This window comes from Leopardus geoffroyi, chromosome C1 (genome assembly GCF_018350155.1).
Source record: "Leopardus geoffroyi isolate Oge1 chromosome C1, O.geoffroyi_Oge1_pat1.0, whole genome shotgun sequence".
Lineage (NCBI taxonomy): Eukaryota > Metazoa > Chordata > Mammalia > Carnivora > Felidae > Leopardus > Leopardus geoffroyi.
The window spans coordinates 176293554-176318936 of NC_059328.1; the positions used below are offsets into that span (position 1 = coordinate 176293554).

Genomic DNA, 25383 nt, shown 5'->3' on the forward strand with positions numbered 1-25383 from the left:
TTTATAGCTTATCATGTACCAGATATACACAGAGACTGCAATATATTATCACTTTCACTTTAAAATTGCAAAACTGGGGGCACCTGGGTGGCTCAGTCAGTTAAGTGGCTGACTTCGACTCAGGTCATGATCTCACAGTTTATGAGTTTGAGCCCCAAGTTGGGCTCTGTGCTGACAGCTCAGAGCCTGGAGCCTGCTCCGGATTCTGTGTCTCCCTGTCTCTCTCTCCTCCCTTCCCCAGCTTGTGCTCGCTCTCTCTCTCTCTCTCTCTCTCTCCCTTTCAAAAATAAATAAACATATAAAAAAAATAAAAATGGGGCGCCTGGGTGGCGCAGTCGGTTGAGCGTCCGACTTCAGCCAGGTCGCGATCTCGCGGTCCGGGAGTTCGAGCCCCGCGTCAGGCTCTGGGCTGATGGCTCGGAGCCTGGAGCCTGTTTCCGATTCTGTGTCTCCCTCTCTCTCTGCCCCTCCCCCGTTCATGCTCTGTCTCTCTCTGTCCCAAAAATAAATAATAAACGTTGAAAAAAAAAATTTTTTTTTAAAAATTTAAAAAAAAATAAAAAAAAAAAAAATAAAATAAAATAAAATAAAATGGCAAAACTGGGGCACCTGGTGCCTCAGTAGGATGAGCAACCAAGTCTTAATTTCGGCTCAGGTTATGATCTTATGGTTCATAGGATCAAGCCCTGTGCTGCGCTGTGAGCATGGAGGGATTCTTTCTCTCTCTCTTTCTCTCTTCCCCTCCCCATTCATCCTCTGTCTCTCTCACAAAATAAATAAATAAAACTTTTTTAAAAATGCTAGAACAAGGCTCCAAAAGGTTAAGTGACTTCCTGAGGTCACAATGTCAGCAAGAGATGCAGGTACTTGTCACCAAGGTCTTCTGACACTAAGGATAATCCCTGTCTTTCAACTCTGGCAAGATCCCTTTAGGTATACTCCACAATCAGTGTCACATGCATTAAAGGAACTAATATTAAAAATAGTTACTTTTCCACATTCCATGCAAAATTTGTCATGCAAAATTTATGTTAATATAATTTATAGCAAAATTTGTTTATGCAATAATAAATTTGGTCAAAAATAATAGCATAATCCTAAATAAAGAAAGTACAATAAATAATGAAAAGCAAAGAATACAATTTTAAGTAAGCATATTAAATTACCTGAGATCCTCTATTCATATCAAGACCATACCAAATAGGCTTATGGTCAGAAGATTTGCTGGCCCACCAGGTTTTACGAGGCACACTGGATGGGTTTGCTGAAATACATGTTTCTCCTGTTTCCATGTTGCAGTAAACTTTGATTGCATCTTCAGCAGATCCCTGGTTAGGATCAATCCAGTACTCGCCTATTTTCCAAAATAAAAATATTTGCCACATAAAGAGAATTTCAAGCATGATTATGAGTCTCTAGAAGAATTAACAGAGGGTTTGAAAATATGAATTCACTGATTAAGGACTTTTTTAAGAGAGAGTATCTCAGTTAAGAAAATACTCTGCAGTTAAGGAAAAAGTAACTGGTACACATTTGAGTCCTTTCTACACAGGAAGCACTGTTCTAAGGCACTTTGCCAAATCATGTGCTAAAGGCTCAACATATACATGGGAAGGAAATATCATAATCCTCATTTTATAAATGAGAAACCTCTACCAAAAAGAGATAATCCACCATAATTAAGTGGCTTTGCCAAAATGGATGTGTTCTCATGAAATTTATAATAAAGGATAATATTTTAAAGCAAACTATAATTGGAATGTAATAAAATAACATATTGTCAAAACTATGAATAAAATATGTAAATGAGTTGAAATACAATTAGAATGCTATAAATTATCTCTGTAACTACATGAAAATGGATCAATAGAATATGTCCTCTTTTGTAAAACTTATCATCTTATCTTATAATTTTTCATGTCACTGACTGTCCCCACCACTAACGCATAAATTCTGTGATGTTTGCCATTTTGCCTTTTGTGTCTGTCTCTAAGTAGAGAGTCAATCAAATATTTTGGGATGTAGTCGAGAACACAATGGGAAACAATGGACTTTGCTCAAATGGGCACGTGTGTACTCACCGCTCTGTTTTGCAGAATGGCAAAGCTTTAAATCATCACAAGTCCGGGCTGGATGCTTTTTAGAGCCATCAGGGCTGCGCATAGTTTCAATCTGACTACTGAGTGACTTCAGGGTAGCATGGACCCCTGGGTCAGTTTTGTTTTTGTCATCAGGAGCCGCCTGATCTTCAGTAAACTCTGGAAGTGGATCTGGCATGCTCTCATCGTAGTGACCCATGATATCCCCAAGAGCAGCGGTAAGGTGGCCGGGGGGACCCGGGGGACCAGGTGGACCAGGCTCACCAGGAGGACCCTAATTTTTAAAAAACATCAGAAATACAGTTAATATGTTTTTTTGGTTTTTGTTTTTCAGCTGGACACAATGGCGCTGATGGGACTTGGTGCATAGGGAGTTACACGGCTATACTGCAGTCTGATGGCACTGACCGATCTATGACCTCATGACCTTTTAATAAAACTAGATGGCTCTGGCCTGCCAACCTCTAACTTCCTAAGGATGAGAAATGATGTGTAACTTTTATCAGACAACATTATCTGCAAGTCAGCATCTGAGATCAATAAAAATCAAAGTGCAAAACATTTGCTCTTAAAGATAACAATATATTTTGTGTTAAGAATGTATAGATATGTATATTCATTTCCACACTATTTGGGGCAAAGCACAACTAAAACGTTTTAAAAGGATTTATGGACACAAGCTGGAAAAGGAGACGTAAAAGAGTTGTGGGTGCTAGTTCTTTAAGACCTCACATCTCTATCAAGGACATACCCACAAGAAACACTCAGAGAAGAATTCTCCCCATCTTCCAACTACGGGGGAAAGTATAGAAAGTCGTTTTATGTGCATTAATTGGTGTGTAGATCAAAATTCTCTGTACTAAACAAAACTGGAGGAAGTTCTCCTTAGCCTTTTTATCAACAAAAGTAAACAGCTCTCTCTTTCTCTCTCTCTCTCTCTTTTTTTTTTTTTTTTTTTTTTGCCAAACAAGAACTATTGGAATAGTAGGGAGATAAGCACAAAAAGTTTCAGGGGCTTGGAGGTGGATCCTCGCCATCAATCCTTTCTGCAATTTCCCAAGGAAGAGCTCAGTGACTTGAGAGAATCAGCTGACAACCGGAAGAGATGTGGCATCCATGTCTCCTGTGGGGAGCACAGTCCTGGCAGTCAGAGGGCTGGAGTTCTGAACTTGCCATGCCACTCGTCAAGTGGCTCTGGACAAGTTGCTTCACCCTTCAGTGCCAACCCTGCTTCATCCTCAACAGACTGATAAACCGGTTTTTCTTTCTTTCTTTCTTTCTTTCTTTTTTCCCCCAGTAAGGTCATATCATGATTCTATGCATTCCTTCTGACAATGAGGGGAAGGGTTTTTGGTTTTTTTTTGTTGTTTGTTTGTTTGTTTGCTGTTTTTTCTATTAAGGACTGCTGACCCACAGAATAAAGTCAAACAAGAGCCACATAAGTCAGAGGTATTCCAAATCTGTAGCTGTTCTCCATGCACAGGGAAATAAATAGGAAATATTCCTCTTGACCATAGAAAAAATAAGGCTATTCCATTCATATAATAAATAATAAATATTTAATTTAATGATAATACCAGTAAAAGGAAGAGACAGGATAAGGAGGGAAAGGTAAATAAGACCAGAGAGGAAGAAACACCAGAGAGGGATGCAAAACTCATATACATACATGCACACACATATACATGCGCATGGCAGATATATGAGGATGTTTCCCGAATTCCTGCTGTTTCCCAACTTCATATTGTTGGAAATTTTCTCAAAAAAGTTTTAATTTAAATCCTTTCTAAATGTCATTTTCAATAGAGAAAAACTTTAATTTCATACTTTCCCCTTTCTAACATTTCCATGAATGACTATATTTATCAAATCTCACATTTAGCATATTGCCATTGAAAGCAAAGCAACATTTTCATAATTTTAATTATAATTGCTCTTTTCTCTCCTTGCTGTCACATGAAGTCAAGTTACATTTGGTAGCTTGGACTCTAATTTTACATACTCTGAATAATCGGTATTAAAATATTTGAGTTACTTAGACAAGCTCTTGTGTGACTTTTAGGTTTGTTTTCAGAGTTCCTTAAATCTCTCGTCCATCATGCTGCACAGATGTTCCCTGGATAGAATCTAAGCGATGGGAACCAATAGCATCACCTGCATGCAAACCCCTGTGATTACCTCAGGTCCTGCTTCTCCGACACTGCCCCGCACACCAGGAGGCCCTATAGGCCCCAGTGGCCCAGGGTTTCCTTCTTTACCTGAAGGACCAACTGGGCCTGGAGGACCCTGCCAGAAACAAAGACTGTATTTTAGATTCTATGAAGAAAACGTTTACAATGACCATCTAATCAAAGAATTATTTTCCTTATGGAGTTGTCACAAAGGTTTCTCATGCACATTCCTAATGACTAGTCAATAGAGTTCTGGCTCTCTAATGTTCCCTGTTTCATCATACATGAACTCTCCATCATACAAGCTGCTCAAAGCATTCAGCTTTGGTTTTAACCAGCATTCAGTTCAAAACTTTAATGGACTGGTTATCTACTTTTTTTGGAAGAAGGCTGTTTCATCAAATCTTATATATTGGAAAGTTAATTAAAAACTTAATTAACTTAGGACTAAGAAAATGACAGAAGTTATAGGGATTGATATAAGTTAAATTTGTGTGTATCCCCCAGGATCTCATCACATCTCAGTGTTATGTATGATTTGTTTACACTGTATTTAGACATAGCAGAAATTCTTTCCAATGATTTTTTAAAATAATTATGTATCAATTGTCTTATGACATTAATTGGAGGCATATTGGAGGCCTATTGGAGGCAGGATTAACACTAATGTAGAATTTTTAAAAGCTTCAAATATTGGTTTCATTTTATGATTTGCTTCCAAATTAGGCTTATGCAAACTCATACTTTCTGGGAAAGTATCTCACTTACTTAAAGAAAAAAAAACCATATCCAGCCTCAAAATCTGTTTCTACTTCATGGTAAGTCCTATTATATATTCTCAAAGAGTACAAATGTAATGGAAATTTCTATGAACACAGAGGAAGAAAATGGAAGTAACAGATGAGTATATGCATACTAGGTACTTCATGGTTCCATGAAGTAATATGTCATATTTCAGAATATTTCCACGTAAAGGTAATTGCTGAATGGTTTGTCTCATGTATTTGCTTCCAACTACAGACAGCCTGGGCCTGACTCCTGCTTCAATGCCATGAAAATGATACTGAAGCCCAGGCATTTTGTTACCAACAGCATTATTATTTACATCAGCAACCTACTAGGTTTCGTTACTTACTCTAGGGCCAAATGGTCCAGGAATTCCAGCACTGCCTTGTTCACCATTTGGACCCTAAGTAGGAAAAAGTAAAATATGTTGCCAAAATATTTACACCTACATTTTGCCATTCTCAGCTTTTAAAAATGTGCTCTCATTGACTTTAGCAGCATACGCTAATTTCTTAAAGTCTTCAATCTCTATGATGTATACATAAGTTGACTAATACTAAACTGTAGGAGTAAGGGAACATATATCCTGACATATATACATATTGGCATATTATAATGGGCAACTGGGTAATTAAATATTCATCAAGATATGCTTCAAAATGAAAATAAGACACAAAAAGTCCAACCATTTTATAGACAAATAAATATTCATGTCAAGATACCTGTGTATTTTCATATAGCAGGCAAATAATACTTCAAGGAATAACTTACGGGAGGTCCAGGAAGACCTTGAAGACCAGTGAAACCTCTGTGACCCTTCTGACCTCGGTCACCTCGGTCTCCATGATCACCTTTGTCACCTCGAGGTCCTTGAGGTCCCTAGAAATAGGGTCATGGAATGGATATTGCTTGTTAAGATTACAATTTACTACAATTTTAATTTTTACAATTGTATTTAGTACAATCTTGCAGTAGTCCCCCCTTATCTATGGGGGATAAGTTCTACGATCCACAGTGGATACCTGAGCACTATATATACTATATTTGTTCCTATACATACATACCTATGATAAAATTTAATTTATAAATTAGGCACAAATTAAGAGATTAACGATAACTAATAATAAAATAGAACAATTACAACAATATACTATAATAACAGTTATATGAATGTGGTCTTTCTGTCTCAAAATATCTTATTGTACTATATTCGCTGTTCTTCCTGTGATAATGTGAGATGATAAAATGCCTATGTGATGAGATGAGCTAGGTGAATGATGTAGGCCTTGTGACGTAGTGTTAGGCTGCTACTGACCTTCTGATAATATGTCAGGAGGATTAATTGCTTCCTGACTGCAGTTAACTATGGGTAACTGAAAACCCACAGAGCAAAATAGAGGAGGAGGGACTACTGTATGAACTAACATAGTTACTTATAGAATTAGACCTAGAAGTTTTTGTCCTTTTTTCTCAAAAAATGAAGGTGATCACTAAAAACATAAGATATATAATACTGCTTTCCTAATGATTCAGTTTTTTCAATGTTTATCCTGCATTACACTAAAATGATGTATTTAAAAAAAATTTAATGTTTATTTTATTTTTTAGGGAGAGAGAGACAGAGTGCGAGCCAGGGAGGGGCAGCAAGAGAGGGAGACACAGAATCCAAAGCAGGCTCCAGGCTCTGAACTGTCAGCACAGAGCTGTGCTGAGAAGCTGTGCCTAGAGAAGAGGTGGGAATGAACAGATCAGTCTGATCAGTCTTGGGCCGCCCTTTTATTTGGTTGTTTTTGTGTGTTTGTTTGTTTGTTTTTTAAGTCTTAGGAAATAGAAACAGCTCCAGGGGTCCAGTGGTTCATGGTAAATGGCCAAGAAGCATAGGGTCACGTACTATATAGCAACAGCTTCTGCACTCGTTAGTTTTCCTAAAGACCATTCAAACTGTCAGTCTGACTTCAGAGAATGAAAAATATCATCAAATAGACTGGCTCTCAGGTTAATTTTTCTCTGAATATTTCTTGTTCTTATTTTTTTGGTTCTCTCCCCCCCCTTTTTTTAAATTTGTACATCCTAATTGTCAAACAGTATGTGAATCTTTTTATAATAAAATTAGTTCTCAGTTACTTTTACATATTCTATATAACAATACAAATTTAAATACTAAAATCAGCCTGAATGCTTTCATGTTAGAGAGGTTCTTTTATTTTGGGAATGCCCTAAAATTTTTAAAATGAAAATAAACTAAACCAGAAAACACCTACTTAAATTATTAGCTAAAATTCATTTAATCATGAAAAATAAATCACGTTGTTTTTGTAACTAGTTAGAAAATCATTCACTTGACATGCTATGTAACTATGAAATTTCCAGTCAGGCTCAAATCAAAGCTGAGAAATATGAGTTAATAACAGATCATGAATTTATTCTATAATTTTTCTTCATCGATATGGAGATTAATTCATATAATGAGTATCAAAGGAACATGGCCTATTAGACTGCCCATCAGACATGATTCATTCATTGTAAAACATTTATATAATAATCATTAACCTGGAGGCAACTGCAAATAGCCAAAAGATCAGAACATGGGCAGGGTAGTCTAGCTGAAATTAAAACATATTTGGCTAGCACATCTCAAGTTTACAAAGAGATTTCAAACCCATTTTCTATGTGATTCTCAGAAAATCTCTGAGAAAAGGGCACTATTATTCCTATTATTTTGGGAGAAAACTGTGACTCTAAAAGTCTTCATTGACCACTGAAAGAATTAACAGTGAAACTCAGAGGACATATGTTTGAATTATAGAAACAAATACAAATTCCTGGGTATTAAATTAATATTTTTGTCCAAAGTTTGAAGAACTCGCTGATTTTCATTGATGAATCTTAAATTGTGCTTCTTCGGCAGTGTATTTTGTGTGAGATGACTTTCATTTTTAAAGAAAAACAGAGAACTTACAAGTAAACCACGTTTTCCAGTTCGACCAGGTGGTCCTATAGGACCCCGAGAACCCTAGAAGAAATTTTCACAAAAATTGGTATGTAAAAAAATATGCATATACTATACAGATATAGGATTCCCAAATATGTAAATTGTATATCTATGTGTATACTCTTATGGCTAATTGATTAAAATCAAGCTAATGTCCTTAGGTATACAATGACACTTACTTAGTCCACTTATTAATTGACTTCACTGAATGAAGATCACCTTAGTCGACTACGGTAGGACATTACTTGCTTAAATTTAACACAATGCATACTTACTACATTTCCTATACATCACAACATTCTTAGATGTTGAAACTCAAAACATCAGGATTTTTGAATATCTATTAGAAACCAAATGTTTTCCATTAAGATTTAAAAAATTAAATCATAATTGGCTGTCATTCTTTGTATAGAGTGCTTAATCAAGTGCACGTGTATGATTGTATGCAGGCGTACCTGTCGCTCGCAATATGGCCTCCTGATATTTATAACTGTCAGTATGAAATTGACTCTCCTTACCGGATCTCCTCTTTGTCCTGCATCTCCTGGAGCACCGACAGGACCAGGAGTTCCAGGGGCACCCTGAGAGCCTGGCAGACCTGCAGGCCCAGGGTCTCCACGATCACCCTGATGAGAAGATCCATGGCATTATTCTTTCGATATTTATTCTAAAATAATGGCATTCTATATGCTCATGCTATTCATGAAAATAAAATATATACCTCTTTTAAAACTCATTTTTACTATTCAACTTATACTTTACTTAAATATTTTACTTACATTGACTTGTTAACCCCAATTTCAGATGTCCTCCCCCCCCCCCCCCCACTCTCACCCTACTCCTCCTATAGTCAGGATTGCTGGAGCATAGCAGCGTCAGCTCCTGAATTTACGTGTTTCTTACACCAGCAGTCTTCAAGTGTATCCATTAACTTGGGGTAAACAGAGACTTTCCAGAGTGTGAAAGCTGAGAAAATTTTAAGGAAACCACTTTCTAGATTTTCATCTCCATAAGTGATATCTCAGAAAACTGATCTGAAGCATCCTTCCCTACTTCCTCTTTAATAATTACTCCTCTCCCATTTTATGAAAGAAAAAACAGACATTAATATCTGTCTGCAATCTTTTTATGATGCAATGCCCCCAAGGAGTAAACACCTCAGGGCACAAAACTAAAGACTTTTCCAGAATTCATAGTTCTCTTGAGAATAAAGCAGAGATATTTGGAAAGAAAGAGGATGTTGCTTATTTTATCCAGGTGACCCAACTATGACAAGGCTCCAAATCTTATTGTCTCCTTAAGAAAGTCAGAGATGAGATTATTATTATATAAACAATGTTATATCATAATTATTTGACTTGAAAAATGGAGTCAGACCTATTTTGCTGACAGAAATTAAGTCTTATTGGACTGATTAGTCTGGCAAGCAGGATAAACCTTGGCCATTAGGTTAGAGAATGGACATATAATACACTGAATAAGCTAAATCGGCAAATACAAGATTTTGAAAAAATATATACTAAAAGCACATACACATTTAGAATTTACCAGGAATTACTCCTTTTGCAACTATTTAAATTTAGAATTAAAATAAAATGTGATGACAACTTAAATTGTGCATAGGGGTCACAGACTATCGAAATTAAACCAGGGAATGCATCAGAAAAATCTTTGAAGATTATTGCACTGCATAATGTATACTGACCAAGGGGAAAACCCAGGTGCCAAGAGAATTTGCATTCTCTGGCTTTATGGTAGATGAGGGGAGGGGCTTACTCCAAGAGTTCTCAAAGCTCCATACTCTAAACATGTTATTTAAAGCACAAATGTCCAGTGGAATAGGTATTGATCATATTTAAAGCATTTGAAAACTGACGTTCCAAAGATTTGTTCAAGACCTCATTGTCAGTAACTTAAGGAATTAAGATTCTACTTGAGGTCTGTCTGACTGCAGAGCCCATTCTGCTACATGATGAGCTCTCAGAATGAAAAGAGCCATTGTGTCATAATAGACGTTAGAGGAGGGATTGGAACTTCAAATAAAGTTGGTGATATTTTCAGTTCAGCAGTCATGGGATTTCAAATACATCATGAGATATATAAATATTTAGGTAGCCACATGGTTTATTTCCTCATGGGGCATTCACTTTAGGAGATGAGTAGAGAAATTTAGATGTCACACAACTCTATTTCTGCTTCCATACTTTTGTGAATGAGTTTGCAATTTAGACTACTTTATCTGTAGCCTCATCCAGAACCTTCATGTTGCACCAACTATGAAAGCAATTTGCTTTCCCATAGTTAATAAGAAATGCCATCTCACTTTGCTGCATATTCAAATCTCATTTCATTTACAAGATCTATCTAAATTATGACATTAAAAAAAAGTAGCTACTATCAGAAAAATCAGGGCTGCCCCGAAGCTATGAAAGAAAAGGCAGATTTTACTCTTTAGTATTACAAAAATTTTAAAAATACATGACTGCAGATTTTCTAATTAGTGAAAATGCCCTTACACGTTCTCCAACAGCACCATCCCGTCCCGGAGTGCCATCATTACCAGCTGGACCCTATAAAGAATCATATTTGAAAAATGAGTTAACTGAGTAATGCAAAAAAAATAAATAAATAACCCACCTAATTCCAATTGCCAGAAAAATTACAGCATGTTTTCCACTTCTCTTCTATAAACTATAAATTAGCACTTATGGACATTTTAGTCAAAGAAAGCCTTCTGACATCTTTTCTATTACTTGGAATTGCTTGTAAAATTATTAACACATTCTTACTTTTTTGTGCCAACTTTAATACAGTTTTATTGAAGACATTGCATTTTCCACTTACAATACAGTGCTTATAAAGTGTAATGTTATTACCTTCCCTGTGCACATATTCCATATTGAAGCATGACGAATGCCCAGTTATTTACCATGGCAGCTGAACTTTAAAACTACCATGGAATTTGCTACAAATTTGGGTCCTTCAGTGTCTTGTGTGGAACAATACTTAATCTATGCTCAGGTTGGCTTAATGATCTTCTTCAATAGTGGGGCTAGAGGGGGGAGTGCCAGATGGAGGGAGGAACTCTACCAGCAGGAACCACCCACCCCCTCCAGACACTCCTGGCATGCCTCCTGCACTTAATCTAAATTCTTGATTTCTATTTTTTATTTTAAAACAGGGCAAGGGGGATCCTCAAATCCTTTGAAATACATAGGCAACAATTATATTCTTGCCATTTTATGTTTTGTCTGTATTACCAGTGAATGGTTTTCCTTACTTTCATATCTTAAGTTTATCCAAACAATACCCTTAGAGTTTTAAAATAAAACAACTATGTTTAGATATTAAATAACTTGGTGAAATATATGTTCTTTATTATTTTTTTTCAGAACTCTGTTTTTCTCATTTGACCAAAAACTGCTCTGAAAGGCATTGACTTTTTCAAGACAATGCAACACTGTCCAGGAATGGACTCATTAAAGCACTGTACAGAGGGGATTCCAACCTATAACTTCTCAAATCACCTTTCAAAAATTGAGTTCCTCTCAAATGACACTTAGGGATCAGGACATGCATCATGTTACTTTAGAATGATAATTAAATAAAATTCTCTTACTTCTCTGTTTTTGCAAGCTGCAATAGTTATATTAATCCTATCACCACAGAACTTGGCAATTTTGACAAATATGCCATTATAGAATGAAATAACAAGGAAAGAGATTAATGAACATGTCCTTTCCCCTTCAAAATAATTTGGCAACAACCTAAATTAACTAAAATACTTGGCTCTAGACTAGATGAAGGGTCAGTGCAAACTACCAGTCTTATTACCTTCTGTTTTTGTTATCATTTAGTTTACTTTCCTGGGAAATAAAGGACATCAAATAACAACACTAAGAAACTTCCTTCACATCACATGTGCAATCAATTTCTAAATTTCTAAATTGATTTCTAAAACAAACAAACAAACACACAAAAAACTGTCCCCATGACACCCAGATAAGGAGAGTTATTTTCATTGCAGCACTCACTTCCGGTCCAGGTTCCCCTACGGGGCCATTTGAGCCTGGGGGTCCCACAGGTCCAGGTGGACCTTTATCTCCGGGTGCACCAGTAGGTCCTACTTTTCCTGGTGTGCCCTGAAATCAAAGTATAAACATGTCAATGGCTTCTGAATAAATGTAAACATGCCAGTTCACACAAAGGCTGTGGTTTTTTTCAAATGGCACTTCAGTCCCTCCTTCTCCACAATGACTGTCCATTATCCCACAACATCCACGTCATTGTAGTACCTCCTTAGAGGCATGCTCGCTTATTATCACAGTCATTCTGACATATCCCAGAGACTAAAAAGCATCCTTTGCCATCAGTTCAGGTGTGTGGTTTGGATTCAAATGTGTTATATAGTCAGTTCTGGCTGCTCTAAAGGAATCTGCATTGCTGGTAAGACATGCTCATCCACATTCACTTCCACTTTGTTTACTCACTTTATTTCTGTATCCTGGCACTTTGATCTCACTATGTGGAGATTTTACTTCTGGGCTTGGCTCACTTCTTTTTTTTTTTTTTTTTTTTTTGAGGGAGGGAGAGAGGGAATGAGCTGCGGAGGGGCATAGGGAGAGGGAGAGAGAGAATCTTTTTTTTTTTTTTAATTTTTTTTTCAACGTTTATTTATTTTTGGGACAGAGAGAGACAGAGCATGAACGGGGGAGGGGCAGAGAGAGAGAGAGACACAGAATCGGAAACAGGCTCCAGGCTCTGAGCCATCAGCCCAGAGCCTGACGCGGGGCTCGAACCCACGGACCGCGAGATCGTGACCTGGCTGAAGTCGGACGTTTAACCGACTGCACCACCCAGGCGCCCCAAGAGAGAGAATCTTAAGCAGGCTCCATGCACAGCGTAGAGCCTGACTCCGGGCTTGATCTCACAACCTGAGATCATGATCTGAGCCATAATCAAAAGTCAGACAACTTTTTTCTTTTTTTCTTTTTTTTTTTTTTAGAAAGAGAGCACATATGTGCATGAGTAGGGTGGCGGGCAGAGAGAGAGAGAGGGAGAGGGAGAGACAGAATCCCAAGCAGGCTCCATACTGTCAGCTCAGAGCCCAACACAGACTTGATCTCACCAACCGTGAGATCATGACCTGAGCCGAAATCAAGAGTCAGAAGCTTAACCAACTAAGCCACCCAGGCGCCCCTCCTTGGCTTACTTTTGAAACAATAAAATATCCCCTAACTCCTGGTTTGCTAGATTCAGACCTCTATCCACATTCCCCCAGTTCCAAGGTCCCAGCAGTACATCTCCCTGTCTACATTCCATATAAAAACATTATTTCTTTTCCACAAGCATGTAAACTTTCAGCAGTAAAATTTAGTTTCTTCAAAGCTAACAGTGAGGCAAACTTTTATCCACATCCCAGGGAATATGAAGTTCTTAGCACCCTCCAGGGAAGAGGAGATTACTTTCAGAGTCCATCTTTATAGCTCACCCCACTTTCACCTCCAATATTACTTTAGCTCAACTACTCTTCCCTTTGATGATTTATGAAAACTTACCCTCTGAACTGTGAAGTATGAATGTTTTTGTCAGGCATGTTTATTTAAAAAGCAGCTACCTACTCACCAGAGGAGATTATCCCCCTTCTTTAGCTCCGTGGATATTTTTAATCTTTGAAGAAAGCTTTAGAGTCATCAAAAATCCAGATCCTTATTTGTCTACTTCTCTAGTACCAGGGTTAAGTAAATATATTTTTCAAAATTGTTGTAAGGTACTTAAGTAAAGAATTTGACATTCAAAGTCAAAGGTTTTTAAGATAGTCAGAATTTGTGTCTAAAAAAGACTTTAAATCTACTAAGCACACACTCACAACGATAAATTTTCTCTTCACAAATTATATAATCAGATAAAATATTGATCAACACGACCACTCACCGCTGGGCCTGGCAGGCCGGGCATGCCTCGCTCTCCACGCTGCCCTGGCATTCCGACAATTCCTCTTTGCCCAGTAGTTCCGGCTGGACCAGGGGGACCATCCGGACCCTAATTGTGAGGATAAACTATAATTAGAAATTCTCTGGGACTTCATAATAGATCACGGCTTTATAAATTTTTCAGTAGAAGAAAAAAATTCTCTGTTTCATAAAACCATATGATACATGAGTAGTCCTAATTTATACTTCACACAGTCTCTAGCATTGTTTCAAGGTGAAAATGGCTCATTAGTTGCAAAGAAACATGAAGAGTGATGTGAATATTAATGGAATAAAAGATGCTATTCACGCAAATATTCTTCCTCTTTTTAAAACGATAAAGAAAATTTAAAAAATAAAATAAATAATGACCTATCTAAACACATTAGTGTTGAGACATATAGATATTAAATAAAATAATGTACTCTTTAAGAGTTTATTTATTTATTTTTGACAGAGAGAGAGACACAGAGAGACAGACAGAGAAAGTGCACAGCACGTGGGGGAGGGGCAGAGAGAGACAGAATCCCAGGCAGGCTCCACATTGCCAGCACAGAGCCCTATGTGGGGCTTGAACTCACAAACCATAAGATCATGACCCGAGCAGAAATCAAGAGTTGGATGCTTAACCGACTGAGCCACCAAGGTACCCCTAAAATAATGTACTTTTTAAAAATTTACTTTATCCAGCTCAGATACTTAACAAAGAATGTTTTCTTGTTTGGTTTTTGAACACCACATCCATTACTGTTATATTTTATACTTACACTTTTTTTCTAGAACTGAAAATTGTAAATTAAAAACATATAGGGCATAAGGATTTATGAAAGGACCCAAGTTAATGTATAAACAGTTTCCTTGTGGCAGTGAATATTATGGATTTCTATTGTAAATATCTCTATTCGAGGTGGCCTCGAACAAAGATGCGAAACTTACAGGTTGCCCATCTTCTCCTGGGTCCCCTTTGTCTCCTGGGCCACCAGGGGGACCTGCTGGTCCTCGATCTCCCACTCGTCCATGAGAGCCGGGGTCTCCACGAAGACCTGGGGGTCCCTCCTTCCCAGGTTCCCCTAAGGGCCCTGCAGGTCCTGGAGCTCCCTAGTATAAGACAGAAAGAAACCCGGGGCGGGGGGCGACAGTGGAAGTCACATTAGAGGACTTGATGCTTGATGCAAAGGCCTCTCGGGTCCATTTTTCCTGTTAGATAATCAGTCATCCACTGGATTTAAATAAAATTAAACCAAACACAGCTGCAGATTCATTTCCCAGGATGAAATCTAAATTATTTGCAGACAATTACCTTTGAGTCAATACCAAAAGTGTGCTGAAATTAACTTGACTTTTCAAACTTCTTAAGGTTCTGCTCCATTAATAAATATATAACATTTAATTCTATCTGGCCTAATCTTATAATGAAAGAATATCATTTATTTAACTAAATTTCAGAGATGCCGCCTAACTTAAGGAAATGATTATTAGCACACCATACTGTTAGTATTTAGTACCCAAATGGAATAATAGTAAAACATTGGGGCTAAAAAGGACTTTTAAATGAGCTTTTCATTTAAAGATGATTAAAGATGAATTTACTTTGACAAGATACCAGTATGTATGAATTCTTAGGATAAGGGTTGTTTACATGGGTTAATCATTAAGAGATTAAATAAAAGAATGAAAAATAACTCAATATATATATATATTTCTATATAATGTGTACATATATGTGTGTTTGTGTGTATTATCGTGTGTGTGTGTGTGTGTGTGTGTGTGTGTGTGTGATGGCTTCACTACTAATGATCTGAATTACTGAAGTGACTTACAGGAGGGCCTGGAGGTCCAACTCTGCCGGCAGAACCAGGAAACCCTGTAGCACCCTAGAAATATAATATAAGAAATTTTAAAATAACTATTAATTACATATTCTTTCTGGGATCTAGTTTTTCACAGGGATACTTAGGCCTTTAGATTCCCTTTCTTGTTGTAAACAATAAATTTATTCTTGTATCCTATACAAGAATGGATCAGAATTAATCGGTTGGAAAGATGCTATTTTTCTCTTTCCACTTTCCATTTATCTTGAACATATACAAATGTGCGCAAGACTAGAACTAGAATCACATTAATATTTTGCATAACAGAGTTCTGTAAAGCAATTCCCTGTTATTCATTACCTACGTCTTCAATAGGTAATATATTATTTATGTTACATATGAGGTGGCTGGGTCTCCAAGATCATAAAACTAACTGTAACCCAGATCTCCATTTAAGTGCCCTTTCCATTACAGTTTGTTATCCAAGTAAAAATTTGTTGTTACAGCTTCAGATGAACTTTTATATGGTCACAAAGTGCCACGTATCTGTGACTAGCTGCGTGTAATTCCCAGAGCTTCAAAGCAACTTACAGGTGGACCCTGAGTTCCTCGACCACCTTTTAGTCCAGGAACACCATTAGGACCCTATATAGAAAGACAGAAACAAAAGATCATTATAGTAAAGCAAAATGGGCTAAACACAAAGTCTAAACATTGGGTACTTGACTCAAGTTTTTGGTTTTTATTTTTCTTTTAACTTACATGAGGGCCTGGGGATCCTGCTAGACCTTGTGGTCCAGGTGAGCCGGCATCTCCCTTCTGCCCTGGCTCTCCAGGTTCACCTTTTACTCCAGGCTGCCCATCAGGACCCTATATTAGTTGTATAAATAAGCAACTGATTATAATACTTGTAGACAAGTTATTTCACAGTAATTATTACTAACATATCACTTAACCTTATATCGTAAAATGGTGCTTTGTGATCGGTATTAAAGCACAGAAGGAAAAATGTCCTCGTGGGATCTTTGAAGACAGTCTGAAAAAATAAGTTATCCCACCACATTTTTATTAAAACAAATAAGTATATAATTTTAAATAGTGCATTTTAGTGCCAGTCATGAAAAAAATGTATTGAAAATGAGGATATTGCCCAGAAACCTGTAAACTTCCCAGAATCTTTAATATATCTTCAGTACATATCACAATGATGATTAATTAAATCTATTGCTATAGCAAGAGGAGTGCCCATTGTAAATTAGAGATATTTGGAAATTTTACCTGAGGTCCAGCAAAACCAACAGCCCCAGTTGGGCCATTTTCACCACGAGAACCCTAGGATAAGAGAAGTATTTTTGTCGTTTTCACACGTTATTCTAAATGGGAACAGTATTTAAAAATATAATTATATAAACTTGTAGGATCTTGAAATGTATATGTAGATGAATAAGACTTATTTCTTAAGGAAGACTTTTAAGGGTGAGATAGAGATAAGGGCCATATAGCAAAATTTCCAATGTCTGAAGTCTCAAAAAAGCTTAATTATTTGGTAAATGAACTGCTTAGTTGGGTTTAACAGATTGCATAAAAATTACAGACTGTTAAGTTTTTGAGTCTCTTGTAAACACTGAAAACTAGGAAGTTCTAAGTAGCCTGACCCAACAAGCAAGGTTTTATATAAACATCAATACAAAATGATGAATTGTTTTTCTACTTAACCCCATTCTAAAGAACATCAAAATACTGTCACTTACAGGATTGCCACGGGAGCCGGGAGGCCCAACTAAACCTCGAGGGCCAGGTTCACCCTAGAAAGCAGATGTCAGATGGTTATGGTCCAAAGCAGGAACAAAACATAATACACCTGGGGGAAGCTGAGCCCTGTGTGTAGGGCAGACAGTGGGGGAGAACTCTGAGATGATCTGGCCCAACTACTACATATTAGGAAAGAGAAAACATTATGAGAAAGAGCTATCATCCAGACTCCATGATTCTGAGTCCACAAAATACCAATTTATGATACTACCTTTTCTCCAGTGGGACCTGCAGGACCTGGAGGGCCCAAGGGGCCTGGAAGACCCTGTCAATGAATAGAACATAGGCATGTTGAGGAAAAGAATGCACGGAATTTCCCACGATTATACAAACATTCAAAGAAGGTATTATTTTGTGATTGCTTTAGGTGCCTTTGCAAAACATTGTCTATAACAAGTGATATAACCTGTATATTGTTAAGATTTTTCTAGTTACTCTAAAACAACTTCTGGAATTTTCTCCACAAAGTGTCTTAATCTCTTTCATCCATACATAATACAATACTGTGTTCAAACATTAGCTCTAAATTAATGTTATTTTTCCACAATATTTCTATGTTTCTTAGCCTATTTAATATTGAAATTTGCGAACAGATTGAAAAAAAAAAACCTCTTCTTTTGTATAGGATACTATATTCTTAAATTATACAAACAAAATATCACTCTATTTTATTTTTTTTAAGTGAAATTCTGATAAAGCATTGAGTTTTCTACACTCTCCTAAGATCACAAGGAGTGTAACTACCCAGCCACACTGAGGCTGAGCCCTTTAGGCTCAGAGCTTAGGGCGCTATCACATGGGGGTTCAAACCATGTCTTCTTGGTATGTGGTCACAATCTTTAAACTGCTTGACTGTATTGGAGGCTTTTCTAAAATGGGTTTTCTGGGGTGCCTGGGTGGCTCAGTCGGTTAAGCGTCCGGCTTCGGCAAGGGTCATGATCTCGCGGTCCGTGAGTTCAAGCCCCGCGTCGGGCTCTGTGCTGACCGCTCAGAGCCTGGAGCCTGTTTCAGATTCTGTGTCTCCCTCTCTCTCTGACCCTCCCCCGTTCATGCTCTGTCTCTCTCTGTCTCAAAAATAAATAAACGTTAAAAAAAATAAAAATAAAAAATAAAATAAAATGGGTTTTCTATCTGATATTTGTGCATTGCCTCTACATATGCAGCCTAAATATTCTTTTGTCTTTTAATTTTTGTATGTATTATGGAAGAAATTTAAAAAACAAAAAATTACTTCATGTTTTTATGCTCTTATAAGGACATAAGAAAACTGTGATCACATGTTCTCTAGATCTATAATGGAACAATAATCTTTCAATAATCTCCCTAATCTATTTCCTTAAAGAATTGGATTAAGTATGAGGATCACTTCATTAAATTCACATTTTTTTTTCATGCAGAGAAAGCATGTTATTAATTTTTCCCCTTTACTATGAGATTACAATAAATGGTCTGCTCTGCTTCCTCCCTAAAGCAATGTATTGTCATTACTAAAAATAAACCAGTCGTTGCTTAAGTCCTGTTCCTATCACACTGCATTTTCAAAGTTAGTTCATAGAAACAATAGATATGTATTTCAGAATTCCCCTTAAAATACAGTCCATGCAACATGCCTTCAAACAGTACTGCACTACTTTACTATGCACTATAGACCATCTATGACATAAAATACAAACAATTTGCCAGATTTACCTAGACCATTTTTGAAATATGAAGTTAAACATTAGAGTTAACTAAAAGGGAAGAAATATCTCGTGTTCATAATTCGCTAAATTAAGCGTGTCACGCTTAAGTCGATATTTAGAAAAAGAAAAAAGGGTTAATTACCGCTAAGACTAAAACTTGTCTGTATTTTACTTTTTTTTATTAAAAGTTAATGTAAACAATGTATTAACAGTGGCTCAATGTGCAGCATCAATATGTTAATGATGGTTCGATGTGAGCTCTTTCTGTATGACACAACTGCTCTTGCCAGGGCACAGCGTGACAACTAACAGCAAACCATGTCATCAAATATCAGGAATTACTCCAGGGACTGTCGAATGTCTGAGCTCTATCTTACATGAGAGAATCATGTCATTAATGTCTAAAAAATCATATTCAGTCTGTCCTGAGAATTGCAAATGCATTCTATTTTTGAGGACCTAAAGCTTATTAAAGGTCAATTTCTCACATGACATTAAACAATGCCTTGGTATCAACCATCTTTCTTTACATTTCACTTCTTCATCCTCTTTATTGATGAAAGAATTAATTCATTGGGCAGTAATTTTCTAATCCTTAAATATACAGTATATCGGGAAATATTTATCTCAACTTGGCTGCTCTGCAAAACTCTAAGTGCCTGCCCTGGAATGAGGTCTAGAACAGCTCATTAGATCAACACTTTAACAAAAATAAACACTGCATGAGAAATAAAAAGATGATAGAAAAAGATAAAGAGGGCCCCCCTGCTTAAAGCACTGGTCTCAGATACACAGGAAAATGTGTTTTATTTCATTCCCTCAACAATGACTGCTTTTTGGCTTGCTCTAATTCAAAGTAAGCAAAATGAGTATCCATGATTTTTCAACATCAAATCTCAAAATTCATCATTTTCCAAATCCTGACTATTATAGAAACACAATGAACTTTATTTTGGAGAGTTCAGGCAAATTCACATAATAACGATAATATTGATTCCTTGCTTAGCTGGGAAAGGAGAGATTTCACTTACTCTTGCTCCGTCATTTCCAGCTGTGCCTTCAGCACCTTTCTCTCCTATGCCACCCTGGGAAAACACACAAAACACCATTATTCATTTAATTGTCTTTTTTCTCTCATTTGCATGGATGCTTCATGAGGGCAGGGGCTTATCCCTCCTGTTCAGAGATAAATGCCCTTGAACCTAGAAAAGTGCCTGGCATTCTGCGTTCTGCATTCTGAAAGAAAGAAAGAAAGAAAGAAAGAAAGAAAGAAAGAAAGAAAGAAAGAAAAGAAGGAAGGAAGACTGATTGACTTGTGACTCAGGATGGCAGAAGTAAAAGCCTGCCAGGAAATCATTTTCAGTAGAAATGTAGAAAGTCTAAATGAATGAACTAAAAAAAAACAGACTTACCCTGTCACCCTTGGGGCCAGGAGTTCCTGCGATTCCTCTTTCTCCTGGCATACCTTGAAGACCTGGTGGGCCTGTATCTCCAGGGGTCCCAGATGGTCCTGGACTGCCCTAAATAAACCAACAATAAGTGACCTCATCAATATAATATTAAAATTCAGCCACATTAAATTTCTCTTTTGGTAGGCCAAAAATAGTTGCATGTCAGCAATTTCATATGGTTCAACTTAGGCCTTACATTTTTCATTTGTGAAAATTGTCTCTGAAGTGATATTTTGAAATAAAAAAAAAAGATTTTGCTGTTTTGATTTTTGGTTTATATATTCAAGTTTTTTCTTTGGGGAAATTGAGCATCGATTCAAATAAAAATAATGGTTGCCTTTCTTTTTCTTTTTTTGACAACATCATGGGGATCCTAATAAAGAATGAAGACATTACATTTAGAGAGTATTTCACTCTCTCTCTAATGAACCCATGATATTAAGCTTGCTTACAAGCTAATTCAGTGATTAAATTGAAGCAGATCCTATGTAATCACACTGGACCTTGAAGATGATAAAGGATCTAATGTTATATGAACATGAAAAATTCTACTTTAATTGTTTACACTGAAGTTGTCTTCTTGTCTTCTACCAATCTTAATATGGCACCCAAACCAAACAGTACTGATTTTTGCCTTATGATGTATTCTACTTTCATAATTAAAATACAACATCCTTGTATATGATTAGTAAGCAGAACTATGGAACCTGAGACAGAAAAACAATGGAACACATAATTAGGAATACCTCTTAATATATTATGCAATTTTCTATTTATTGCTTCTGCTTATTAATGGAAGTCACTAGTTAAAGTTACACAAACAAATATTAGGAATGGATTTCTAGATGAGAATGTATTACCATGTGCACTAGACCATAATTCGCATCACAGAAAAGAGGCTTCTTTTCAACTGATTCTTTAGCGCCAAGGAAAAAGCCTAGTAGATGTTCACTCAATATTTGTTGAAGAGGAAAATCATATAATCAAATTATGTTGGAACCATAAGGGAAACACATTCTAGTTCTATCATGTGTTTACAGAGCAGTAATCTTGGGACATTTGGAAATGCCAAGCTCAGGGCCATACTTACTTTTGGGCCATCAGGGCCGTGTCCTCCAGCCATTCCCTTCTCACCAGGGAGTCCAGTTATCCCTGGTTCTCCTCTTTCCCCTGGATTTCCGCGTTCTCCCTAGTGCAACATTGAGATGTCAGACAGTCTTAGCAACTGATCTGAAAGTAGGTTAAAAAGGTTTCTGGAAATCTGCAAAACTGCTTCTACTGGAGAAAAATTGAGAAATGAGCAACTATTGAGGCTCAATTTTCCTTTAAAAAATTTTTTTAATGTATATTTATTTTTGAGAGAGAGAGGCCGAACACAAGCAGAGGAGGGGCAGAGAGAGATGAAGACAGAATTCAAAGCAGGATCCAGGCACCGAGCTGTCAGCACAGAGCCTGATGGTGGGGCTCGAATTCACGAACCATAAGATCATGACTTTCACCGAAGTCAGATGCTTAACTGACTGAGCCACACAGGAGTCCCGGGGCTCAATTTTCTAATTTAGTGTTAAGAAATGAACTTGGAATAAGGATGTGCTAGTTTCACAGCACAAGATTTTCTCATAAGATTGATTTTCATTAGGTTAAAGAAACTGCATGCTTAAAATAAAGCCCAGTTTATGATGAAAGATGCTTTTTAAAACTAAAGCCAATGGAAACAAAGTTAATGACGAAGGAGAAAATACTTACTCTAGGTCCTAATGGGCCAACTGCTCCAGGATCTCCAGGAACACCCTATAAGATATAATTTTAAAAACCGGAAGAATTGCTTTGAGCTAAATTTTAGGTATTTATTACAAATCTTCCCATATCACATGCCTAATTTCTTTTAATTTAATATTAGAAGTTTTGACTAAGCCCATACATTAGATGTAAATATTTTTCTAGAAAAAAAATGTTTATTATACTTGAACATCTGATTTTGGGCAATGAAACATGCAAAATATTATCTCAGAAATATAATGCATTGGTTTTTTTAGAGACAACAAAATATACAGTAATTTTATTTCCTAACATGAACAAATTTTAACAGATGAAACTGAAATAAAAAGCAATAAAGAGACTGATCTTTTAAACAGAACCAATTCAATTTAATAAATATTTTTTGACCATACACTATGGACAATGTACTGGGAACTGTGGGTTCAAACTAGTGCAGTCATGATATATTACAAGTTTCAGCTTGTTCTTAACTAAAGGAAATTTTGTCATGAAGTTCAAAACTTTTCTCTTTGATTGAAAATAATAACTAATGACAAGGAAAGATGTTGTGTAGAAAATCATGGTTGTCAAAGAGTGAGATGAAAAGTAATTTAGAAGTTGGGTTGGTTCTGAATGAAGTTTTAAGGATAATTTAATCAAATTATTTTTCTTTCATTTTCTTTTTTAGGTATGCTAATGAGTGATATATGGTTTAAAAGAAAATCTAAATATAAACAAATCTGAGGGTTCTTTCAATAATATTTTATCTCATAAGAAAAATATTTTATCTCATAGTTTAATCAGCTTTATGTGGTATTTTTTAGTGATATGTAGTTAATGGTACATCTTGCAATTACTAAATATAATATTGCTTACAATTTTGTGGTAGATAGTGCACTATTCATAGTGTCTTGATTTATACCATTACACCCTGTAATATTTTGAATAGAGTACTTTTTGTCAAAGTAGCATCTTTCTGGCAGTTTGGGTGGTGACAGATAACTATGGTCACTACAACCTCTACCGTCTATGTTTACAAAATCACAAATGTTAATCTCAATATATTCAGTTATGTTTGCTTCCATCATAATCCTCCATCATGAGAAATTTTCATTTGTCTGCTAGAAGAATTCTCTTGGGCATATGGATATGTCTTAACTTTAGATAAGGCATCAGTGTCCACCTTCCGTCCCCAACCCAGGACCTTGCCAGGCAAAGTGAAACATGAAGAAGCGTAAGCTGTCCTTGGACGGTAACTTCACATCCTCTGAAATGGAGGGCTGGCATTTCCTGTGCATTTAGCACCAGCACATAGGCTGGTAGCAGCCACACTAGAACGTCACTGCTACTACTGACTTAGGGACCTGCCTCTTATGTCAATTCCTCAAACAAACTTTGCCTTTTTCTAAAAACATGAAACAAAACAAAAACTGTATCAAGTGGGCCGCCAATCTGAAATGTATTGTTCTTCATGTGGTGTGGTCTTCATAAAACCCAAATCTAATCGTACTACTCCCTACTTAAAAGCCTTTCATCATCTTCCATTAGAAGAATAAGAGCAAATAATATTCAAATTCAGACTTTCTAGAATCTGACTCCTGATTCGCCCACCAGCCTCATCTCTACCTCAAGTTATACTCTGCATTCCTGACTTACCAAATTTATTCAGTGCCTTAATTTGATCAGCAAAACCTTTGCACCTGCTGCTCCCATTTCCCGGAGTATTTTATTACCTTCCCTTCTCCTCCCTTACCATCACTCATCTTTCAGATCTCATAAAATATATTACCTGGTCTGGGAGACTTTCCCTAAATCCCCAAGTCTGAATTAGGTGCACCCATACACACAGTGCCTCCCCAGAAACTCTATCTAATGTCCATCTTGTTCAACTGGTGGGGGCCAGGGATGATAAATATTTGTTGAAAGGTTAAGTGAATGAGTGAATCACTCACAGAAAAATAAATTAAACTGATGTCTTAATAAAATAATAGAAATAAAATGGTTAGTATCTGTTCATAACCATTTATAAAGCCTCCAGTAAAACTCTGTAGATATGACAAGACATAGACTTAGGGACTAAGAACAGTCTTGGGAAGCACACTACCAGGATTCAAATCATATCAGCTGTGTCACTTTGGGAACGTTACATAACATCTGTGTGCCTCATTTGCCTCATCTGAAAAATGGTTATAATAATTATATGGATACCTAGATATATAGGGTTGCTTTGAGGATTAAGAGAGATAAGGCAAACCAGAACAGAACCTCAAATATAATAAGTGATATTATGAACCTACAATTTTTAGTATTGTTATTGTTACTATTACCTTAAAACTTACCTGATCACCTGGCTTTCCACCTTCCCCAGGAGGCCCTGGAGGACCAGGAAGCCCCTAAAAAAAGAAAAAAAAATTGTAGATTTGTAAAAGTTTAATAGGCCACTAGCATTAACAGGTTACCTTTTATATATCATGGAGTCTCCATGACTATACTTTCAAGCAAAATATATTGTTTAAACACAAGCAAAACAGAATGAGAAAACCATTATCTTCTATGATAATGCAGCAGCCAGTCAGCTTCTAGGTTTAGATTTTCATTTGCACACCACTTAGCAAAAAAAAAAAAAAAGAAAAAGAAAAAAAGAGCTAAGACTCTAACAGGAGATTCTTAACATTGGTCCAGTTTTTATGGGTCAGAAAGCAATATTTTAGGCTGCTAGAATAATAATGATAATAATAATAATATTAAAAGTCATTCCTAAAAGGGGTTTTTTTGCCAAATTATGATTATCCATGCTATTAAATAATAAACAATTTCCCACACCATATATATTTAAATAAATCATGAAA

At 36.5% G+C, this 25383-nt stretch overlaps 1 protein-coding gene across 1 annotated transcript in view; it reads right to left on the reverse strand.

Annotated features, from left to right (window-relative positions):
* COL5A2 (collagen type V alpha 2 chain) overlaps nt 1-25383 on the reverse strand; it is a 149099-nt gene that overhangs the window by 4287 nt on the left and 119429 nt on the right. The window contains exons 31-52 of the mRNA XM_045480496.1: nt 24874-24927; nt 22523-22567; nt 21867-21965; nt 20738-20845; nt 20357-20410; nt 17855-17908; nt 17583-17636; nt 17110-17163; nt 16594-16701; nt 16423-16476; nt 15841-15894; nt 14957-15118; nt 13983-14090; nt 12083-12190; nt 10565-10618; nt 8567-8674; nt 8016-8069; nt 5828-5935; nt 5406-5459; nt 4278-4385; nt 2082-2373; nt 1167-1354 (exon numbers count right to left, since the gene is read on the reverse strand). Coding sequence (XP_045336452.1) covers nt 1167-1354; nt 2082-2373; nt 4278-4385; nt 5406-5459; nt 5828-5935; nt 8016-8069; nt 8567-8674; nt 10565-10618; nt 12083-12190; nt 13983-14090; nt 14957-15118; nt 15841-15894; nt 16423-16476; nt 16594-16701; nt 17110-17163; nt 17583-17636; nt 17855-17908; nt 20357-20410; nt 20738-20845; nt 21867-21965; nt 22523-22567; nt 24874-24927 — 2082 coding nt within the window. The remainder of the gene's footprint in view (nt 1-1166; nt 1355-2081; nt 2374-4277; nt 4386-5405; nt 5460-5827; nt 5936-8015; nt 8070-8566; nt 8675-10564; nt 10619-12082; nt 12191-13982; nt 14091-14956; nt 15119-15840; nt 15895-16422; nt 16477-16593; nt 16702-17109; nt 17164-17582; nt 17637-17854; nt 17909-20356; nt 20411-20737; nt 20846-21866; nt 21966-22522; nt 22568-24873; nt 24928-25383) is intronic.